Raw genomic sequence first — 21,519 nt, forward strand, 5'->3', positions numbered from 1 at the left:
AGGCACACAAGGAGCATGCCTAGAGGCATTATTGAGGGATGGAAATAAATGGAATAGTTCATACTTATTCAGTTATTAGTCAGACTTCAAAATTACTTGATCCTGTAATGTTAACTCTTTGTCTTACACTGCTTGATCTATTTTACTGTTCCTACAGCATTCATACCTGGTTTTTACATAACTGGCTATCCGGTGACTTCAGTTTGTCTTTATAGAGCTTGTATAAAACTCTTCAGAATTCTAAATACTGATAACAGTACCTTAAAACTTTGCTTACTCTGTAGATAAGATTATTAAATGCAGGTGGAGGACACCTTTCTTCATTCTGCTGCATGTTTGTTGCTCAAAGACCACATGGCAGAAGCATGGAAATGCTAGGTTACTGCCAAGAAATCTTACTTTCATACCACAGTCCATTGGATTGAGCCTCTCCTTTGCACAGCTTAAAATGCCAAATAGATTTAAGTGCTTTTGATGTTATTTTCTTTTTATATGGCATGTAATTCCAGTAATTTATTGACAACAACAGGAATATAAAGGGGTTTTTTTCAGTGCAGTTTTCATTCTGCTTATGGTTAATATTGTGAGACCCCTTTGTTTTTATGATAGCTCTTAACTTGTAAATATTTTGTAGCGTGTCTTTGCACTTTGAATCTTTAAAAATTGAGTTTTCTTTTTAGGGAGTGTAGTTTCTTGCAGTGCTAATAGTTTCAATTGCTCTGTTTGCTCATTTTTTTTCACTTGGTGTGAAAAATACTTGCAAACAAGCTTTGAAGTGTCAGGATGAAACATTTAAGTCTTATTTATTTTCGTTGTTTGATCTAGAGGCCCATTTCCTGACACTTCTGTGTGCATCCTGGTCATAGAACCAAGCAGACACTGCGTAATTATTAAAGTTATCATCTCTGTATTGCACTCTGGTGGCTTACAATGGAGGTGTAAACATAGGTATCACTATTCTATTTTCCATTTATTTTTGCTAAACAACCATTTGCGGCAGCTTCTGGTTTTGCACATTGATTAGGAAGGATGACACCTAGAACGAGTCACATAAGCCTTTAATTTTCCATCTGCTTATGAAATGCCAGGTGCATTGCTACTGCAAGGGGTTTGTGCCATTACTTAGCTATACTACCTGCACACTTTTATATGTGTTTTGTAAGTGATTTGCACATTTTTGTATGTGTGACTGTCACATTTTTGAAGAATTAAGCCTTATTTTCATTGTGCTTCTGAGTACTCAGAAGTTAGAAGTTACCAGTTGTTTAAAGAATGCTTTCAGAGTCTCTGATCACTGAAAAACTGTAAGTGAAAATAATCTTCTATTATAGGCACAGTAGCCAGGGCCTGTAACAGATGTGCAAGAGATTAGCCTATAACAAAACTGGAGGTTCTTCTACCATGAGCGTAAGTATATTCCAACAGTTTCTTCATGTTTCTTCATGTTTCTCTTTTCTTAGATTTAGATAGTGAGTTTCAGAACTTAAGCAGAAGACAGTGTGTATTATCTGGCTAATAATTCCTTCTAAGCTAGATTAATTCCTTTTCTGCCTGAATATCTGTTTACCAGGCTGTCAGCATAATTACATCTTAATGACGGTGACATAAAATACAGTTCCCTAAATAGGTTTACTGCCATGACCACTGTCAAGCCAAACATGTGTCCTGCCCGCCATTTTAGAGGGGTTGGGGAAAACAGCGTATCTGCCAGGAGAGCCATTAAATGTATCAGGTTGTAAATAGAGACTTTATCCAAGGGTGGTTACTATGTCTTCCTCTCCCCAGAAACATCCTGACCTGCACAAAATACATTTTTAAAAATTGTATTTAATACACATGGACAGTGAAGAGAGAGCATTTTGCACTGGCTCTGCTTGCCGTTTCTCTTGAGCTTCTGTGCACCACCTTGCATCCCATTTGTTTTGCTTTGTGCATCATCTTAATACAAAACCAAAGTAGCATCTGTTCCTTCCTACAACATCTGAACATGAAACAGAAAGGCAGAAAGAAAGAGAGAAAACAAGCTAAGAGTCTAACGTATCACAGATTTCCAGTTTATATACCAGTGCTGATGGGGCTTGTAATCCAGAGAGGACTGCTTATTTTTTTGCAAGTTGTCAAAGTTGATTAAATTATTTCAGATGAGAATTTTCTCCCACTGGATTTTGATCAATGAAATAATGGTATAAATGCTCTTTTCTGTGGTTTGACATCATTGTGACAGTCTGAAGAATAATCAATAGAAATGATAAGGATGGTTACCACTGACTAGTTTATTAGCATTATCAGTTTCACAGCAACTGACCTTTTCCCTCTCCGCCTCACTTCTCTTCATCTGTCATGTTTCATTTTGTCAGATTGATTTCCTTTTACTGTAACAGTTGGTATGTGGCAGACTTCAAATGCTAATCAGCCCTTACAGTTTCTCACACGGTGTTGAGAAACTACTAGCTGTATTTAAAGAAAAATGGGAAAGTTATTTCTAATTGGGTCCTCCTCAGAGTGTTATAAAATATAAAATGTTTATGCTATTAGTACCCATTTTATTTTGAAATACTAAACTTAAATTTTAAAATTACGTGATCAGTATTTATTACCAGTAAAGAAGTGGTTACTGTCATTTAAGAAAATCTGTTCATTATGGAATTAAACTCGCAGAAATTTATATGGGGTTTTTTTAGATTATGATATTAACTATACTTGTATATGTGTCTCTAAAACATGGTCTGATTGTTGTAGGATGTGATTTCTTAACAGTAATAGAAAAGCATGCTTGGATGTGTGCCCATGCATCCACATCACAGCTTCAGCTCTCTTGTGCCATGCATAGCAACCCGGATGGGAAAACTACAGCATCTCTGTTCCTCCCATGCTAAATCTGCACCTGAGACCCTTTATCTATAGTTTTTATGCAAGCATAGTCATGTAAATAGTCCCTGTTGAAGTTTTTATGGCTATATAGATGGGAGGCTTATATACTTAAAATGAAATAGAATTTATTCCCTAAGACATGGCACTTGGATGGTGACTTGTTGTTCACCTCATGTGTATGATGTGTACCTGTGGCTTGTTTCCTCAATAATCAACTTCTCCCATCAGTGCGATTATTCTAAATAAGATACAGCACACCTCTGCTAAGTTTGAATGATATACTTTTTTTTTTATTTTATCACCTGTAAAGTTCTATGTGTGAAATTATGGTTTGCAGTAAAATGAATACCTACTGTTCTTAATTCTTGCTTCTGCTCTGCCATAAAGGGAAAAGAAGTCATCTTAAATGTCATCGCAAAATAAGTCCTGAGGGAGTAGAATTTGGCCTTCGTCATCAAATCTGCATGTTAATAGGTCAAAAGTCTTCTCCACCCTTTCATTACCTCAATGTGGCTGGCATTTTCAATAGAACATATGTGGAGGAAAATAAGACACAATTACTGAGAAATTAACAGCTGAAAATGGGATATTGATTTGAACTGCAAACAAACATGATTTGGTTTTCTATTTTTCATCTAATTTGGAATCATCTTTTGCGGTGGACTCCTGAGTCTTTCCCTGTATAGATCTGCTTTCAAATCCTGACTTGCTTAAGGTTGACATAATCTTAATGTAATAGTTTCGCCTTATGATCTACCAATAGTTGTTTGCCAGTGTAAAGTCAGCGTATCAGACTATAGAGATGTGAGGGTCGGTGGCCATCTTGGGAATAGTGACCATGAAATGTTAGAGTTTTCAATAGTGGGGGAAGTAAGGAGGGGTAAGAGCAGAACTTCTGCCTTAGATTTCTGCTGGGCAGACTTTAGCCTGTTTAAGAGGTTGGTGGACCGAGTCCCTTGGGAGTCGGTCCTGAAGGGCAAAGGAGTCCAGGAAGGCTGGACGTGCTTTAAAAAGGAATTGCTAAATATTCAGGAGCAGGCTGTCCTGGTGTGTAGGAAGACAAGCCGTCGGGGAAAAAGACTGGCCTGGTTAAACAGAGAACTTAGGCTCTCTTTTTTTCCTTAAGTTCTAACCTATTTGATCTGGAAGAAGGGTCGGGTAACTTGGGAGGTCTATAGGGATGTTGCCAGGTCGTGTAGGGAGAAGATTAGAAGGGCCAAAGCTCAATTAGAGCTTGATTTGGCTCCTACGGTCAAAGATAACAAAAAAAGCTTCTAAAAATACATTAACAGCAAAAGGAGGGTCAAGAGCCTCCACCACTTGCTGAATGAGGAGAGTAATGTAGTGTCAGGGGATGAGGAAAAGGCAGAGGTGCTCAGTGCCTTCTTTGCCTTGGTCTTTAATGTCAAGACCGGTTGTCCTCAGGAGACTCGGCCCCAGAGCCTGAAGTTAGGGGTGGGGGGCTGTGTGAACCCCCTGTAATCCAGGAGGAGACGGTTAGTGACCTGCTGTGCCAGTTGGACACCCACAAGGCTATGGGCCCGGATGGGATTCACCCCAGAGTAATGAAGGATCTGGCAAATGAACTTGCCAAACCACTCTCGATTATCTACTGGCAGTCCTGGTTAACTGGAGAAGTTCCAGCTGACTGGAAATTAGCAAATGTAACGCCCATCTACAAGAAGGGTCGGAAGGATGATCCAGGGAACTATAGGCCTGTCAGCCTGACCTCGGTGTCAGGCAAGGTGATGGAACAGATCATCCTGAGTGCCATTACATGGCACATGCAGGACCATCGGGGCATCGGGGCCAGCCAACATGGATTCATGAAATGCAGGTCCTGCTTGACCAACCTGGTCTCCTTCTATGACCAAGTGACCTGCTTAATAGATGAGGGCAGGGCTGTGGATGTAGTCTATCTAGACTTCAGTAAGGCATTCGACACTGTCTCCCACAGCATCCTCCTAGACAAACTAGCTGCCCGGGGCTTGGATGGGTGGACTCTTCAATGGGTTAAAAACTGGCTGGATGGCCGAGCCCAGAGAGTGGTGGTGAATGGGGCAAAGTCCAAGTGGCGGACAGTCACTAGCGGTGTTCCCCAGGGCTCAGTTCTGGGGCCGGTGCTGTTCAATATCTTTATAGATGATCTAGACGTAGGGATTGAGTGCACCCTCAGTAAATTTGCAGATGACACCAGCTGGGTGGGAGTGTCGATCTGCTGGAGGGTAGGAAGGCCCTACAGAGGGATCTGGAGAGGTCAGATAGATGGGCTGAGACCAACGGCATGAGGTTCAACAAGAACAAGTGCCGGGTCTTACACTTCGGCCACAACAACCCCATGCAGCGCTACAGGCTGGGGGAGGAGTGGTTAGAAAGCGGCCTGGCGGAAAGAGACCTGGGGGTGCTGATCAACAGCCGGCTAAACATGAGCCAGCAGTGTGCCCAGGTGGCCAAGAAGTCCAATGGCATCCTGGCCTCTATTAGGAATAGTGTAGCCAGCCGGTCTAGGGAAGTGATCATCCCTCTGTACTCAGCACTGGTGAGGCCGCACCTTGAATACTGTGTCCAGTTCTGGGCCCCGCACTTCAGGAAAGACGTTGAGGTGTTGGAGCGAGTCCAGAGGAGGGCGACCAAGCTGGTGAAGGGTCTGGAGGGTCTGACCTATGAGGAACGTCTGAGGGAGCTGAGGTTGTTTAGCCTGGAGAAGAGGAGGCTGAGAGGTGACCTTAGTGCAGTCTACAACTACCTGAAGGGAGGTTGTAGTGAAGTGTGAGTAGGCCTCTTCTCCCAGGCAGCTAGCGATAGGACAAGAGGACACAGCCTCAAGCTTCACCAGGGGAGGTTCAGGTTGGACATTAGGAAGAATTTCTTCTCAGAAGGGGTTATTAGACATTGGAATGGGCTGCCCAGGGAGGTGGTGGAGTCACCGTCTCTGGATGTGTTTAAAAAAAGACTGGACATGGCACTTAGTGCCATGGTCTAGTTGACATCGTGGCGTCAGGGCAATGGTTGGACTCGATGATCCCAGAGGTCTCTTCCAACCTGATTGATTCTGTGATTCTGTGATCCTTGTCGTCCAAAGCTGTTGGAGCTCAAGATGTTCAATTGAGATTGGCATGTTAAATGGGTAAGCACAAGGATATTGCCCCTAAATTTTTTTAAATTTTGAAAGATTTTGAAATTTGAAAGAGGTACATAGGAGTTGCTTGAGTGCCCATCTAGGTGCTTAATTTTGCAACTTAGAGCATGCAAAATTTATTTAAATGCATATACTCTTTTAGTGTCAAACATTGCTCATAAACCTATTTAGTTGGTCAGGTGTTGGGTCTGGGCATGTTAAAGCAGTCTTTGGTGACACAGGTTAGGTAGGTGTCCTGCCTTATCTCTGCTCTGTCAGAGTCTGCCAGACGGGTCTTCCCTGCTGTGCTGAACACACGTCTGGAGTCCACGCGTGGAATGTGATGGCAGCATTGACCCACGTCATTCAGCAGTGAAGTGGCTACTGTGGTCTCTGAAAAGAGCTCAGGCATACTTCAAAGTGTTTTTTCTACAGTTACTGGAGTACATTTAAGCTGTGTGATGAAACAGGGTGTTCTGGGACAACTTTAGCCATAATTGTTGCTTAGTTTTCCCTTTCCTTTTCCTTAAGGAAAGCTTGAAATCCAGTGAAGTCAGTGTGGAATTGCCCTGGAACACACGGACTTAATATCTTTGTTATGCAGATTCCCATTGCAGTCCTTCAGCTACAACACTATAGTCTTTTGTTTTGGCAAGATGAAACTATGCCAAGTGACAAAACTGGTCTGGGAAGTGGAAAGCAAGAATAAAGATTTTTTTCAGAATAAAGGAGGACAGAACAAAAGGCATTTCTGGCATTTGGGAGAGGTGTTCCTGCGTTTGGCATAAGATTGCATAGATTCAGAGAGATTTTGGAGTACATTTAGTGATGTTTGTGTGTTGTTATTAGATTTTCACCATATGACTAAATAAAAATCAATTTGAAAACAAGCCTCTGCAGCAGTACTGTAGATTACTTAGAATCCTTAAAAACATCTCAGTGCTTTCTTGGTTCTACATTGTAAGTTGATGGACACAATAGGTCTTGTGTAGTAAACTCTTCATTGTAACATCATGCAACTTCAGTAATAGCAAGAATTAAATTATTAATTTAGCTAAATGTCACTAGATCTACTTTTTGCTGCCTTTTGTGCATCAAGATTCCTCTAACCTTTATTTCTTGACTATGCCACGTTTCCCCATGTGCACATAAAACGCTCATCTCTAAGATTCATCAGTCTAAAGCTTCCCTCCAACACATCTTTTCTTAAGTAATTAATTTAAATATAATATTGTGTTTCATCTAGGTAAGTTTTTATGTCCACGTGGAAGAAGTTTGCTCAAAGGAAAGGAATTATGAGCATTTTTCTATGTGTTCGCTCCCCCCCGCCCCTTATTTTTGGATGGAGGACCATGTAAAAGTTGAAGGTTGTTTTTTTTTAAATGAAAAAAAAATCCTTCTAGTTAGAAAAGAATATGAAAAAATGTTTGATTATGTTATCAGGCTAGTGTTTATAATAGACAAAACAAGTTGTTTTCATTTATACTAAGTTATTTATGTAAATTACTTGTAGATACAAAGGAAAGTATACTTGGGCTTCTGAGATTTGATATGACAGGCTCCTACAGGAAGATGTTTCTTTGACCTTACTGTCTGTGACTTAGTAATGTTTTTTTCTTTCGGTACTTGGGTTTTAAAGAGCTATCAAAGTATAACTTGTGTGAGTGGGCTTTTTGTTGTTTCATTTTTTTGGTTTTAAAGAACTCATGTTAGGATCCTTTAGTTTACTCTTGTAGATTTAAACTTACAGCGTTCTTTTTATTCCATGCTTACTTCTTTCTACACTCTGCGCATACTAAACTGCATGTTTTTCTTCTTCTCCATTACATTTCCTTTTAGTAAGACCTATATTTCATCAGCATATCCTTGTTCCACTTCCTCGCCATGTACTTCTTCAAATTGAAGCTCATTTAGGGTAATACTGTGCATCTTGGAAGTGTAGGCTCCTTATATGTGCTGACAGGCAAACAAAGGATCCCTTAATACTTCTCACATGTGTGCCAACTACACACATAATCAAATCAAAGGGGAAAATAGAGGTCATTAAATTGATATTACATGTAATTATTTTATCTTGTCATGGCAACCCTCAGCAATTTACCAGGCTTAGTATACTGGGGACCACAATGGGGCTAATTAACAGGCAGTGTGCTTGTTTACTTTAGAATTTCCAAGTGTCTCATAGGTGACAAAATAAAACTAATTATTTTGATATTTTATTAAGTGGTTTGCCAGCCATTATATAATTACTTCTTCTGAAAAAAAGGATCTGAAAATTACGGATATCAGGAAGGTAGAGCCTGTTGATATTTTTTGTCTGAACAATTGCAATGTAAATCTTGAGGAAAGACAAACAGATGAAACAGTATTGTGAGACTACAGTGAATGTTGTTTTTTCCTATTGTGTACAATTATGTAATTAGATCTGTCCTTTTTTTATTATGCTGTCTAAAAAATTAATTCTACCTATCTAGGTACTGAATGAGCTTGTAAATAAGATAGCAAGATCAACATAGTCTGAAGAAATAATTAGTAACAATTTAACAGAAATGTTTTGTTCAGGCTAAATCAATAATAATGGAGATGAATAAATGGGTGGAAACCTTAAGTAATTACAAATCCTTTAAATTATTCTTGAATTAGAAAGCAGGAGAAAAGAACAGATTTAATTACTTTGATAGATGCATGAGAAGAGAACTTTCTGAATTCTCTCTTTGTTCTTTCTTTTCCAGAATATACTTTTTTAGGCAGCTGGTGTTCTGTTTCCTGTACCTTGTTGGACTTTCTATGCAACTTGGTTAGCTAGGCTAGACATACCAGCTCAGGACTTATGTATTCCAGTATCTTTAAAAGATCTGATATCGTCACAGTGTTTTTTCTATATTTGTAAACGATGATGTTTCAAAAGAGTTACTAGCTCTATGATGCACGACAAAGAAGATAAATCCTCAAAGGGCAAAGAGGTGTCAAGATGACTCTAAAGATACTATCAGCTAAATTGAAATTGAGCAGAATAAATTGGAAAGCAGCTAGATAGTACCTTTTGGATCACCATGGAAATGCAAAGGTCAGAGAACCTTAACCTAGGGAGTGCTGCTGAGTCTTGGAGAGCTCTCAAAACTTAACACTTGTATTTTGGTTTTCTTGACCTTGAGAAGCAGCGTTTCAAAGGTTCTGCAGTAAAGCATTTGCTAATTGACCTAAATGCTTTCTTGGTATAAACTGTTCTGAGTTTTTACTGAAGAAGACCATTCTCAATCAAAAGCTATGAATGACTAAAGTAAAAGAACAAAAAAGAAACCTTCTCAGTTAGTGTTTTGGATTTATAGACCAATGAGAGATTGACTCAGTCTGTAAAATAAGTGGATGACTTAATTTTGTTTAACCTGTCTCCCTTCTTTAGCTGGAAAGGCAACTACTGATGCAGAACCAGATGAGAGAGAGACAAACAGCCATGCAGATTGCTTGGACACGGGAGTTTCTCAGATACTTTGGGACATTTTTTGGACTTGCTACTATAGGTTTAACAGCTGGGTATGGAGTTTATTTCCTAACAGAAAATATAAATATATTACATCTATATTTCTATGACACTGGATCTTCTTTTTGCATTATAACAGGTAGTTATTTTTATCCAGTAACTGCTCAGAGGTTGATCAGATGACAAAGTCACTCTGATTTCTGTCTGCTTCCAGATGTGTTTTGGTTATGTCTGTACTGCAGACTTACATAAAAAGCAGAGGCAAAAGCAGAGGCATGTGAACTGACAATAAAATGATACAGCTGAGGTACCAAAAGTTCAATGTAAAATAAAACTTTTGTGTGGAACAGGAGGGGTTGTTTAAAAGCCATGCTATTTTCTTGTCTGTATTGTGATTTAATGAACTATCAATGAGCAACAAATCCTTCACCATCTGGGTTTTTTACTATGTCAGTGAACAAGTGGACTTATTCTGAAATCTGTTCACTTAAAATTCGAATCGAGAAACTCACCAAGGGGAAAAAACCCTGGCTAATAAAGCTGTATTGCATGGGGAAGAATTTGCGTTATAGGACATTTGTTTGTTAACATGTTTTTCTTGTGCTAAAACATGATTAGAGGGAATGCAGGAAGTATTTGTGGTTTTGTGTACATAGTACAGATTAAATGCTTCTTATGCATTATCTGTTCTCTGTGGACTCAGGTGCATTTGGAACTGAACATAATATCTTGACTCCTTCATGTTGCATGTCACTAGATGTGTAGCATACATGTGCACATGCATACATCCAAGTTAGATAATCCAAATTTTGTTAAATATATTCAAAACTCACTTGAAGCATTTTTTTTAATACCCTTGGACTGACAACTAAAAGACGAATGCTTTGAGGAAATTAAGACTTGTTCTTTGATTAGAGAGTGTAGGAGGATACACGAGTCCTAGACAGGCAAGATCAACCTAAACAGTGCTAATGTGCTGGATGTCCTAAATAATCTTATTTTTTCCTTTTTTTTTTTTTTCTTCCAAACAGAGCAATAAAAAAGAAGAACCCAGGAGTTTTACTGCCAGTAGTGCCCTTAAGCTTCATATTTGCCTATCAATATGATATGGGCTATGGGACACTGTTGCAAAGGATAAAAGGTAAGTGTGTATAAGTCTGTCTGGTTCACATATAGAACCAAGCTTAATATTTCAGATAACCTCTTATCTTTTTAGAATGACTGGGAGAAAACTTGCAGCAGAGTTTCTCTTTTTTTCCGGACAAAAATCTTACGCTTTCAGTTCTTCTCTGTTACAGTCAGATACTTTCCCAGTCAAGAGTACTCACTCTACTTTTACAGCCTTTCCCTCCAGTTAAGACTGTTTGTTAATTTCTCCTCTCTTGTTTCAAAAAATGTGAATTCTAAGGCTATAAATACAGTGGAAGCAAGCATTGCATATTTGGGAGAAATTATAGATCTAGCAATTTCCTTCCATATTCCACTCCAATGCTGGTGTTTTGGCAAGGGGTAGGGATGATAAGAGCAGATAAAGGGATACAGACAGGAATCATGTCCTTACAGCTTCATGACGAAACACAGTCATCAGCTGATTATTTTACCACAGCGCCCTGCTAAGATGGAAAAAAGAAATGTGAGTCCCAGAAAGTGGGAACTTGCTTCATAGTTGCCAGTGGCGGATCTGATTAAGTGATGGGTGTTGAGGATTATAGATGTGTGTTTATGTTAACTCCAATTCCTAGTGAAGGAGACATGCTAAGAGAGTGTTCACCTTATGTGAAGACAGCATTGGGCCTTGGCTTGTTACCTTCACAAATCGTCTTAGTTAACTAGATTGATTTTCCTGTCTGCTACTGACACAAACATACTGAAACAAAATAAAAATTTGTTTCAGTTCTTAGTCTTAGCCTCTAGATCTAAGAGCTAGGCTTCCTAACTCTGTGTACTTCATTGAAAATAATAATAGATTAATTAGACAAGCTCTGAGATGTTTCCTGCTGCATACAGGTGCAAAAATATGTAGGTGATGCAGCAATGTATATCTGCGAACGTTTCCTAAACCCACTAAGTAAATTTCTGTGGATTTAGTATGAAGAGGCAGCTAAGCACAGGGAGAAAAACTAGGTGGCTCTTGGAAATCAGAGTGTTGGAAAGGAGATTCGTACATAAAATGCAGAAGGAACATTTGGAATTCAGGATTTGTTAATAATTTTTTTTAAATGAGGTCATTTTCATTCCAGAATTTTGAAGAGTGAGCATATCATAATGCAAAGCCCATGGCAAGAGTATCTAATGTGTTTACTGAGGACCATGTGGTATAGGTTGAAGAGGGGCAATGTGATATCCTATTGCTTTCCAAATAGGAAGAGTCATCTTCATAACTTCAGATCCACTAGGGCAACTTCAGCAGTATGCAAGGCTTGTGAAAAGATCTTGGAGAAAAGAAACTATGGAGCCAAATGGACAATAAGATGAAACGAAATATGCCAAACTAACTATGTCTTTTCCAGGAAAATCATTTCTCTTTTCCAAAAGAAATGTGGTATATCTACTATAAATTCATGACAGCGTTTAGTGTGATACCACACGAAGATTAAGTTAGCATGAAGGATGTGGAAATTAGTAGACAGGTAAGCACTGGAGTAAAGAGAAGATGTCAAAGGTTTGTGCTTAAAGAGGAAGGCTACGCTTTAGTAGGGTTAGTAGCAATATTCCTAAAGATTTGGTCCAAATCTGCTTTTGCTTTGTATTTAAAATTATGAGTAGGTTATACTAATCAAATCTGTGGATGACAGACTTGATTGGTGTCATCAACAGAGAAGAAATAAACTGTAGTAAAAGAAGAACTGATGACCTGAAGAACTGAGATAATAAAAAAGGATTCAATTTGATAAGAAGGTCAGCAAGAAGCTAGAGACTAATAGGGATTTCTACCATCAGAGCTAACCGGCTGGAAATGATAGAAAAAGGGGAAAACCTGAATGTATTAGGTGATCACAGAATGAGTATAATCCCGTAGTGTGATGAAATAGTCAAGTGAAGTCTAGAAACATCAAGTGAGTTTTCCTAGTATCACAGCATGGTTGAGGTTGGAAGGGACTTCTGGAGGTTGTCTGGTCCAATATCCGTGGTCAAGCAGGATCACCTAGAGCCAATTGCCCACCCAGGAAAATGTCCAGATGGCTTTTGAATATCTCCAGGGATGGATATTCCACAACCATAGTACAAATAGAGAGTACAGATAGGAAGATATTGATGCGGGAAAACAGTAATACTTGCCTTGGAAATGTATACATAATTTGGATCGCTTCTGTGTAAGGAATCTAGAATTATTGAAGAGTTAAAATTATCAGGGAATGCTGAGCCACCTTGCAAGAGAAAACAAAATTATTAGTTTGTTTAGCCTTGTAAAAAGACATGAGAGATTTGGGTCTACAGATCTTACTTACAGAATAGGATAAAGGAAAGTAAGAGAAGGAAATTAAACTAATTACTAATATCAGCACTAGAATAAAAGGAAGTGGACTAGCCTGAATGAATCTGGGCTGGAAATCAGAAGAAAGTTCGTAGTTATGTGGAAAACAAGTTCAGGAGTTCATTTTTATTTTAAAATTAAGTACTTGAAGAGAAGGTTTTGTGACACAGTTGACCTGCAGCCACAATGCTTGTTCTCATTACTCAGCTGATCCCTGTGTCTACTCCCATTCTACTTTCTCAACCACTTCTCTGCTTGCCCATGTATTCTGTTGGTGCATGCCATGCTTCATCTCTGTGGTGTAATAATGAATATATACACCATTCCCTTTATTGTTCCCTCTTTAACTGGTCTGTTTCCTCCAGGGTGTGCCTGTCTTCAGCCTTACGGCCAATTCCCTTTCCTAAGCTGATCTGCAGTTATATCCATGCTGCACAATCTTCCTTGTATCCGAACCACCTTGATGAAATAGCCCTGCATCTGCTGTCCTTCATTCTTTGGAATCAGTTTATACCCCTGGAAGATTTCTCTGTTTCTCTTTCACTGGGCATTTTGTCTCTGATCTTGCTTACAGTTAATTTTTTCTTCTGTCTCTAGCCTACTTGTCTCCCACATTGAAATTGGAGGGGTTTTTCCCTGCTTTATAGCTTGGGCTAATTAAAGCAAAACACAGGGGGAAATACCAATTTTGATTTCTGTTTGTGCTGTTGAAAAGCCGTAAATGTGCCAGGGCCATGTATCAGAACTGAATGTTTTGGGGATGTCAGGGTTACAGAACAGCCCTCAAGTGCCCTATCTTTTCCGAATGGCTGAGGGACACTAAGAATCAGTCGTGGACCTGCTATCTGTGTTCTTGGCCTTGCTGTTCTGCTTTTCCTCATAGTCCAGGTACATATTGCTGGTGTTTTTCAGACAAATTATTAGAGGAGGGGAGGGATTGTGTAGCCAGCCTCCAACTGCATAGAACTTCTCCACTAAGCAATAAAACTCTGGCCAGCTTTTCCAAGATTTGGATCACTCACTGCTTGTATCCTGAGCTGTGTGAGAAGGGTGGTGACTGGGCAGTCTGCTCTAGAGCATGTGAGTGACAGGCATAGAGATTTGACTATCTTTAACATCTCTCTGTCACCTAAGATCTGTTGCTATTCCATAATCAGATGCTATATGCAACTGACTGACATTGTGTTATTACCAGTTACTGGGAGTGGTAACAAATGTCGTCCTGTTGGATATTACTGATGTGTGGAGACCCCAAGCACTTTAATTCTACCAAAATTGCAGTTGGAGATTTCAGCATTCAGACCTGTTTTAAAGAATGACCATGATCTTGACTGCCTAACAATATTCAGTCAGGTTTATAGCATATAAATACAGGTTCAAATCACTGCCGTAACGATAATCAAAGTGGGAGTTAATGCATAGGTAAACAAGATTGTTGGCATTGTACCAAATGGCATCAGCCAAAATAAACACATTATTTGCCTAATCTTCATCCTTTCTTATTTAACAATCAGACCACCACAACTTGTGTATGATGTTCAGTCTGTATCTTTGTTTTTTGGATTCTCTGTCCTAGATGTTTTAATCCAGCCTTACCCAGAGCATTGTGCACCCTGCAACTTTTCCCTGCTACACTGTTAAGACTGCATGTTTAGGTAACTGTCTTAGCAAATCTTTTTGTGAGCAGTATTCTTTGACCAATGCTGCTTCAAGTCCTGTGCTACCTGCTTTCTGCCTGTAGCCTGACATCTTTTAGCCTAGGCCTGAGATGAGAAGAAAAATTGTGCCCAAATATGGCATGTCTAAGATATTGTGTACAGAGAATTTACTTGCTAAAGCTAATGTACGCTTTTATGTGTATGTCTGATCCACCCTCTTCTCAGACTTCTAATTGGTCAAATACGGTATGGGGTTGGTACGAATTACATGGTGATGCTAAGTACTTGCTGTATCTCATGCCTCCATTCCAAAGCATGTGTGTAATAAATCTCTAAATGAAACATTACTATAACTCAGTGTAGTTTTTAGGAGAAAGGGGCTAACAGAAACGGCAACAACAGCAGCACAATTGATTGTTTTGGCTGAAGTTCTTCCAAACAAATGCAGCCTGAGGCAGATATTCAGTTCAGACCAAACACTTCCGTGTGCAGTTATCCCATCCGTCCAAAATTTCTTAATGACAACTTTAATGCTATGTTGGCATCAGCTCATTTGTAAAATACATAGCTGTTACCTGGTATCTTGTTATTCCGGCCCAAACAAGAATAGCTTAATCAGTTCCTTGATTTTTTTTTTAACTTTGTTTGCTTTCTCATAGTAAGGGTGAGGAAATTTATTTAATTTCTTTCCTTATTTAAGGTGAAGCAGAGAACATATTGGACACACAGAGCACTTTGCTAGAATTGCCAAAAGGATCGCTCACTTATGAAGACCTGGAGAAAATCAGAAGATCTCAGAGCAAGTTCTTCATAGAAAAATAGGAAGATGGTATTAAAGCTTAATATCTGAAATGTGATTGTAATACTAGTTTTGGACATAAATGAATCATTGAAATTCTGGTAAAATCATGAGCTTTTATGAAATCAAAATACAATTAATTTTTTCAAATCAGTACTTTCTAAAGCAATGATTTTCATATTGTATGTATCTCTTGAAAATATCTGTTGTTGCTGTAGAATATTTTTCTTGTTTAGAATGAAATATTGAATTCCCACTGTCTATTTAGAGTCTGAAAATAACTTTCACCTGTAGTAAAAATGTCTGGTACCAAGCTCACTATAATCAACAAAAATAAGTTAATTGCTAGTTACAAATTTGTATAAATATGGTCATAATTTTCAAATATATTTAAGGATGCACAGCTCAATTTGAAGTCAGGAATAGACAGTCAACTTCTTTGAAAAATAAGACACTTTTTAGTTGCTGTTCTTTAGGCAGTAAACTCACCATCTCTGCTTCAAATTCTGCAATAAACAGTTTTTATCAGAAGTAGGTTCAGAAGTAAACACGTCACTTGCTAACTGTGTGTTTTACTCTTAGGAAAAAGCTGTATTAGTATGAGCAGAGATAATTTCTCAAAAAGAGAAAACGAATTATGTAGCTATTTCCTGAATCTTTTTCATGCTTGTTTGACATTCTGAAACTTAGGATAATTTACACAAAATCAGAGTTTCACTACTAAGATGAATATTAACTTAGGCTAACAGCAACCAAAATTATTAATGTATGTTCTTGTAATGGGTAGATCCAAGGAGTCTTACAAGTACTGAAAAACTGAGAGATTTTTTGCATGCCTTTACTCTAGCATGGTATATACTGTGAATATAATTTTAGTATATTTTAGTATTCTGATGTTACACTTGGCAAAAAAAATGCATCTCTCTGTATTGGAAATCTTTGTTTGAAAACAGATTCTTTTGTGTTTTGGATGGAAACTCTTCTAGCTTTGGTCTAATTGTGGAATGAAAAACAAATGCTCAAAAAGCATCCAATAATGAATTAAGCCTAAGTCTGTACTGACAATTCGTTGAGTTAAAAATTAAATTCTAGCTGGAGATAATGCCCCGAATCTGGTTTTGAAGACTACTTGACTAAAATTAGAGTACTGTTACAGTAAGACAGGTAAATATATAATAAAATAAAAGCTTCTCAATGTAGAATAAATTAATACCACAGTTTCCATAGCTGAGTAAGATTTCTGAAGGTGCATTCACTTCTGCATTCAATCATTTCTGTAATTGGTTCTTTCATCTTCATCTGTAACAGATTTCAAATGTGATGTGTTGTAATGTGCAGAGTGATAAAATGGGTTATAATACCTTGTTTGGTTATAATAGCTGGGTCTACACTTTAGCTGTTCAGGATTTAAGGCAGTGATTTTAATTGCCTTGGCAGGCGTGCCTCAACTCAGCCTGTGGTGCTACCCATGTTCGGTGAGCTCACAAAATGCAGCCCAAGACCACCTCATGTTTTCTGCCTGTCGTATAACATAATCCCTCACCACTTGCTGCTGTATTAGGTACTACTCTTAGGTCATACGTATCCCTGCTTACTTGTTTTGCTTTGAATAATATTTCTAAGTAATTTTCTTGCTTTAATTTTGAAGAAGTTATAATAGCCTTTTATGTTTTCATCTCTGTCACCTACTGATACTCTTTCTTCCAAGAAAGAAAAACAATTAAACCATCTTGTTTTGGTATGTCTCCACCTGTGCCTTTTAACACACCTTTTAATCCTATGCAAGACATTTTTACAAGACAGCAGTTTTACTTAGAAATCCTAGAAAAGTAGGAAATACCCTAATCCTATCCACTGTGAATTAGGCATTAATCTCTGTGTGTTTGTGATAGATTGCTGGCTATGGTGTTGGATCAAAAGGTGGTGTTAAAGGAAGCAAGCAGGCTAAGCAAAATAATGACCCAGATAGCTGTCCCATTATCTCCTAAAACGGCTATTTATTACTCTATCCTAGTGAAATTTGAATTTATTTTCTCCCAAAGGTTAAACTTAGATCAATAGTGTTAATCCATTGCAAGACTCCACACTAAAAAAAGACAGAAATGGGGCAAGTTTAATTCAGTGTTACACAGTGAATATCAGTGAAAGTTACCAAATTTATAAGGGAAAAGCAACAGGTTCTAAGCAGAACAGTCTAATGCCAAACCCAGAAATGGATGTAAACGGGCCACATAAAATGTGCCAAAGATCATCAAGAAGGTAAGGGTTAGTCACCTTTACTGCCTTTATTTTTTACTGTTAGCTTTGCTTTTTACTTGATAAATATATGCTTTTGTTTTGAAGATGCTCATTCTTTGTTACGGAGTATTTATTCTGCTACCAGTGTATTAATCAAAATGCTTGCATGTTCCAAGCCCAGTCATACCTGTCACATAGATATCCAGCTACAGAGTGGTTGAACTGTACGATTTCCTTCAGAGAACAATGAAAGAGAGCAAGAAAGCTTACCTTTGACAGGGTCTACTTCAGACAAATAGATGTTTACAGCACAAGTTGCCTGTAATCGTCATACTGGTTGTACTTATAAATAAAATGCCTAAAACATCCTTTCTGTCATCGGTGCTCAACTGGCTTCAGCTGTAAGACTTACTTTAATATATCACAGCAACTGTCTGTGTTTTCATGAATCACTGGGGAAGAGAAGAATAACTGCAGGGGGAGCTTGTTCTGACCTGAGGGCACTACTCTTACCACCTTAATCCTGATGGTTTTTCCGGTTGCAATGGCTGGTGGCCCTGTATCCTGAATCAGTGTCACTCAGAGCAGGATTCTTCCGGGAAAGTGAGAAGTAAGTCACGATTAGGATGTCAAAATTAAACTCTTTGTGTTCTCATTATGGATATGTCTCATTTAGAATCCAAGAAAGTGCATGCTACTTGCAAAAAAAGACTAATGAAATCTGTGCATTTCTGTCCTACCTCTGATCTTCTCTGTAGATTGTCTGACATTTAACATGTGAATAACCGTTTCATTCAAGGTATTCAAGGCTATCAACATATTGTTAAAGGGTATCTTTTTTATTTAGTCACCTGTTTTCATGAAACATCCTCTGCCCTCTATAAACTTTGATTGCTTTTGGCCCACAGATTCAAAATTTAGTGCAAGGGAGAGAAATGGTACAACCATCTTGCACTGAGACAGTACACTATCTTGCAAGATCCTACAGATGACGAATGGAATTTCATTTCTTTGCTGTTGTCTATTATTGTTTATAATAAAAACAGTAAGAAGGTGGATAGTTATTTCAGATTAGTTGTATTGTTTATTTTTCTTTTGGATGTATTGTTTTGAATAGAAGTAGTTTTTCTAGCTATGATGAACAGATAAACAAACCTCACCTCTGACATGATTTAAATTCCCAGCAAATTACTGTGAGATTGCCAGTTAGGCTTTTCTGTATAAAATCATCTATGATTTAAAGTTATATGACTAACATAGTAAGTTCTTAGTAGTTCATTATAATGTACTATTCAAATCACAGTAGATGTAGTCAAAAGCCCTGGATGCAAAGGTAATGTTACTAAAATATGGCTGGAGGAAAAATACTGAGCAATATGCCCTACTAGTGAAACTGCATTAAGCATAGTAACATTAAGAAATATCAAACCACTGCCAGCTCGTGCAGATATGATCCTTAATAAAACTCTTTCACTCGTTGCCTGTTGTTGCAGTCTTTAATCCCAGCAAGAGGGCATTCGTAGCCTATGCTTTTCAACAAGAAAAGTGATGAGGAGTGCTGCACTGTGGGCTCCCCTGAGGAATGATGAATGTCTTGAAAAGACATTCCCTCTAAGGCCTTTTTGACAACTCGTGCTCTATCACCTACCAACAAGCATGGTGGAAAGCACAGGAAGTATTGTCTTTCATATTCAGTAGCCCTGATGAACAAGCAGCTGAGGTCAGAAGAACTATTTTGAACTATTTGTTTTCCAGTCTCTTGACTGCTTGCGTTTAGCAGATGTAGTCAGAGGTTACGTGCTTCAGACAGCTGCAAAAATGAGGTTCTTACAAAAAAACACCCCTAAAGGTGGCCATTATAATGCCTGCCTTTGCTTAGGTAGAGTTAGATGTGGTGCCACAGTAACTTATGGTCCAGCTAAATTTGAAACTAAAGCATGTGGAGAGTCAGGAGTTTTCCAGGTAGATTGACAAATCAGCCTGCTGTTTGAGGACCTCTCTCTAAATTCCGTTGTGAAAAACTCTCAGAAAGATATATCTGACGTTCTACTGCTTTTAAAGACTGGATCCAGTGTTGGGCATGGGCATGGCATCAAAGAAGGGTATAAAATAAATTATATTAGTTTACAAGCTAAGTAAGTCACTGGGTCAGTCACTGCCCTCAAAGTCCTGGTAGTGCTCTTACACACAACTACAGGTCTCCAGTCACTGAAAACAATTCCCTTGCCTAGAAGACGACTTAGAGCCCACGAGTAAGTGACACGAGTCCACGAGTAGGCGACTGATGTAATGGGTATTTTCAGAAAAAGTCCACGACACCAACAAGATCAAGCTGCTGCTCTTTAAAAATGCAAGTTGTGATTACCCCTGCACAACTTGTCTGTAACAGAATAGCAGTTAAGACTAACTGAGGGAGAAACAGATCGCGGTTTTCTTCAGGAATTTGGGATTGGCAGCCTCCACTTTTGCGGATTGCATAGTAACAGCCTGGATGACAGTGTCTACTGTTGAAGTAGTACCACTCTCTAAAACATCTAAGATGGGATCAGAAAGGAAGTCCAAGTATAGATAACTTTGAAAGTTGCTCACTATTCTAGCCCTCCATGGTCTCGTTCTAGATCCAGCTTAGTGTAAAACACCCAAGTCCTCCTTGAAAAGGTGATTGGAGTCTATGTCTTCTCTGCCAGCAAGGGTGAATCATTCACTTTTGTACACTAGGCAGTGGATGCGTGTTTTCTTTGTGCTCTCCTAGATGGAGCTTTGAGGGTTTGTCTCTATGCACTGACAGTTCTGAAGGGATAGAAAGCATAGCTCTCATGCAAAAGGCTCTATAGGCAACAGCTTCATTGTATTTCTAGAGATGAATGGTTCTCGTTTCCCACAGTATGACTGTTTATAAAAGGGGACAGCAGCCACTTCCTGTCCTATTGTGCTGAAAAAAGAGCCGAAAGGTAAAGTTTACTTTCACAGAGCACATAGTTCTGCTTGGTGAGCCCAAAGAACACCACCCGTCAGCAAGAGCCAGCTGCGGTCTGCTGATGAAACACAGGCATGGAGCTCCTCATCCCTGGGACGTATGTGTCAGAGCCGAGGTGCCTCTGATGCTTGGGTGCCTATGGCTGCCACTGCACATGGGTCTTGAGAATGACAAACTTTAACTCGAGAGGAATTCAGGCCTTTAAAACCCACCTCAAGTGGCTACGGCTGAAGTAGTTCTATGAAAGCACGTTTATTTTACTTCACTTGCTTCTGTCTTTTTGCTTCAGCCAACATTTTTAGGATGTAAGAGTAGTTATGCACATTCTAGAGCTGCAAGGGAAAAAACTGACAAGTATAAGTTTTTCACAGTCAGTCAAGAGGGGAGAGGGCACTGGCAGCTGGTACTGATCACAAGCAGGAAAAGCTGCGGTGGAGATGGAGCACCCAGCGGAGAGGATGGAGCGTGTCCCCGGGCCGATGGGAAGCCGGGACCCTGAGGAGGGAGACCGAAGGCGGGGTGCATCTTCACCGAGGCGTGAGGAGCCGCGACAGCAAGCAAGGGGCACAAAGAGGAGGGAGGCCTGACCGAGGCCGCCTCGACGCCGGTTTCAGGCACAGGGACCACCCAGCGACGGAGCTGCCGGCGGCAGGGGCGGGGCCGGGGCGGGGGAGGGGCTGGGGCGCCGTCGGCGGGGCCGGGGCCGGGGCCGGGGCGGTGACTCAGCACCGCCCTCAGCCCATAAAAGGCGGGAGGCGGGCAAGCAGCGGCGGCAGCGCGCGTGGCACGCGGAACGGCGGCGGCTGGGTTCGAGGCCGCGAGCGCGGGCGGTGGAGTGGGCGGCCGGCGGGTCCGACTGGGAGCGCGCCCGCGGTAGCGGGACGGGGAGGGCGGCGGGCGCC

At 39.7% G+C, this 21,519-nt stretch overlaps 1 protein-coding gene across 3 annotated transcripts in view; it reads left to right on the forward strand.

The window, feature by feature from the left end:
* The window catches only part of PLGRKT (plasminogen receptor with a C-terminal lysine), a 31,690-nt gene extending 13,682 nt beyond the window's left edge, over positions 1–18,008 (forward strand). For 2 of the 3 annotated variants that reach the window (XM_068423944.1, XM_068423945.1), the window contains exons 3-5: positions 9,393–9,523; positions 10,502–10,611; positions 15,304–18,008. In XM_068423944.1, coding sequence (XP_068280045.1) covers positions 9,393–9,523; positions 10,502–10,611; positions 15,304–15,425 — 363 coding nt within the window. In that variant the 3' untranslated portion in view covers positions 15,426–18,008. Of the gene's footprint in view, positions 1–1,331; positions 1,408–9,392; positions 9,524–10,501; positions 10,612–15,303 lie in introns of all 3 variants that reach the window. The other variant, XM_068423946.1, reaches the window with a different exon arrangement.
* The last annotated feature ends 3,511 nt before the right edge of the window (positions 18,009–21,519 follow it).

Source organism: Nyctibius grandis, chromosome Z (assembly GCF_013368605.1).
Source record: "Nyctibius grandis isolate bNycGra1 chromosome Z, bNycGra1.pri, whole genome shotgun sequence".
Lineage (NCBI taxonomy): Eukaryota > Metazoa > Chordata > Aves > Nyctibiiformes > Nyctibiidae > Nyctibius > Nyctibius grandis.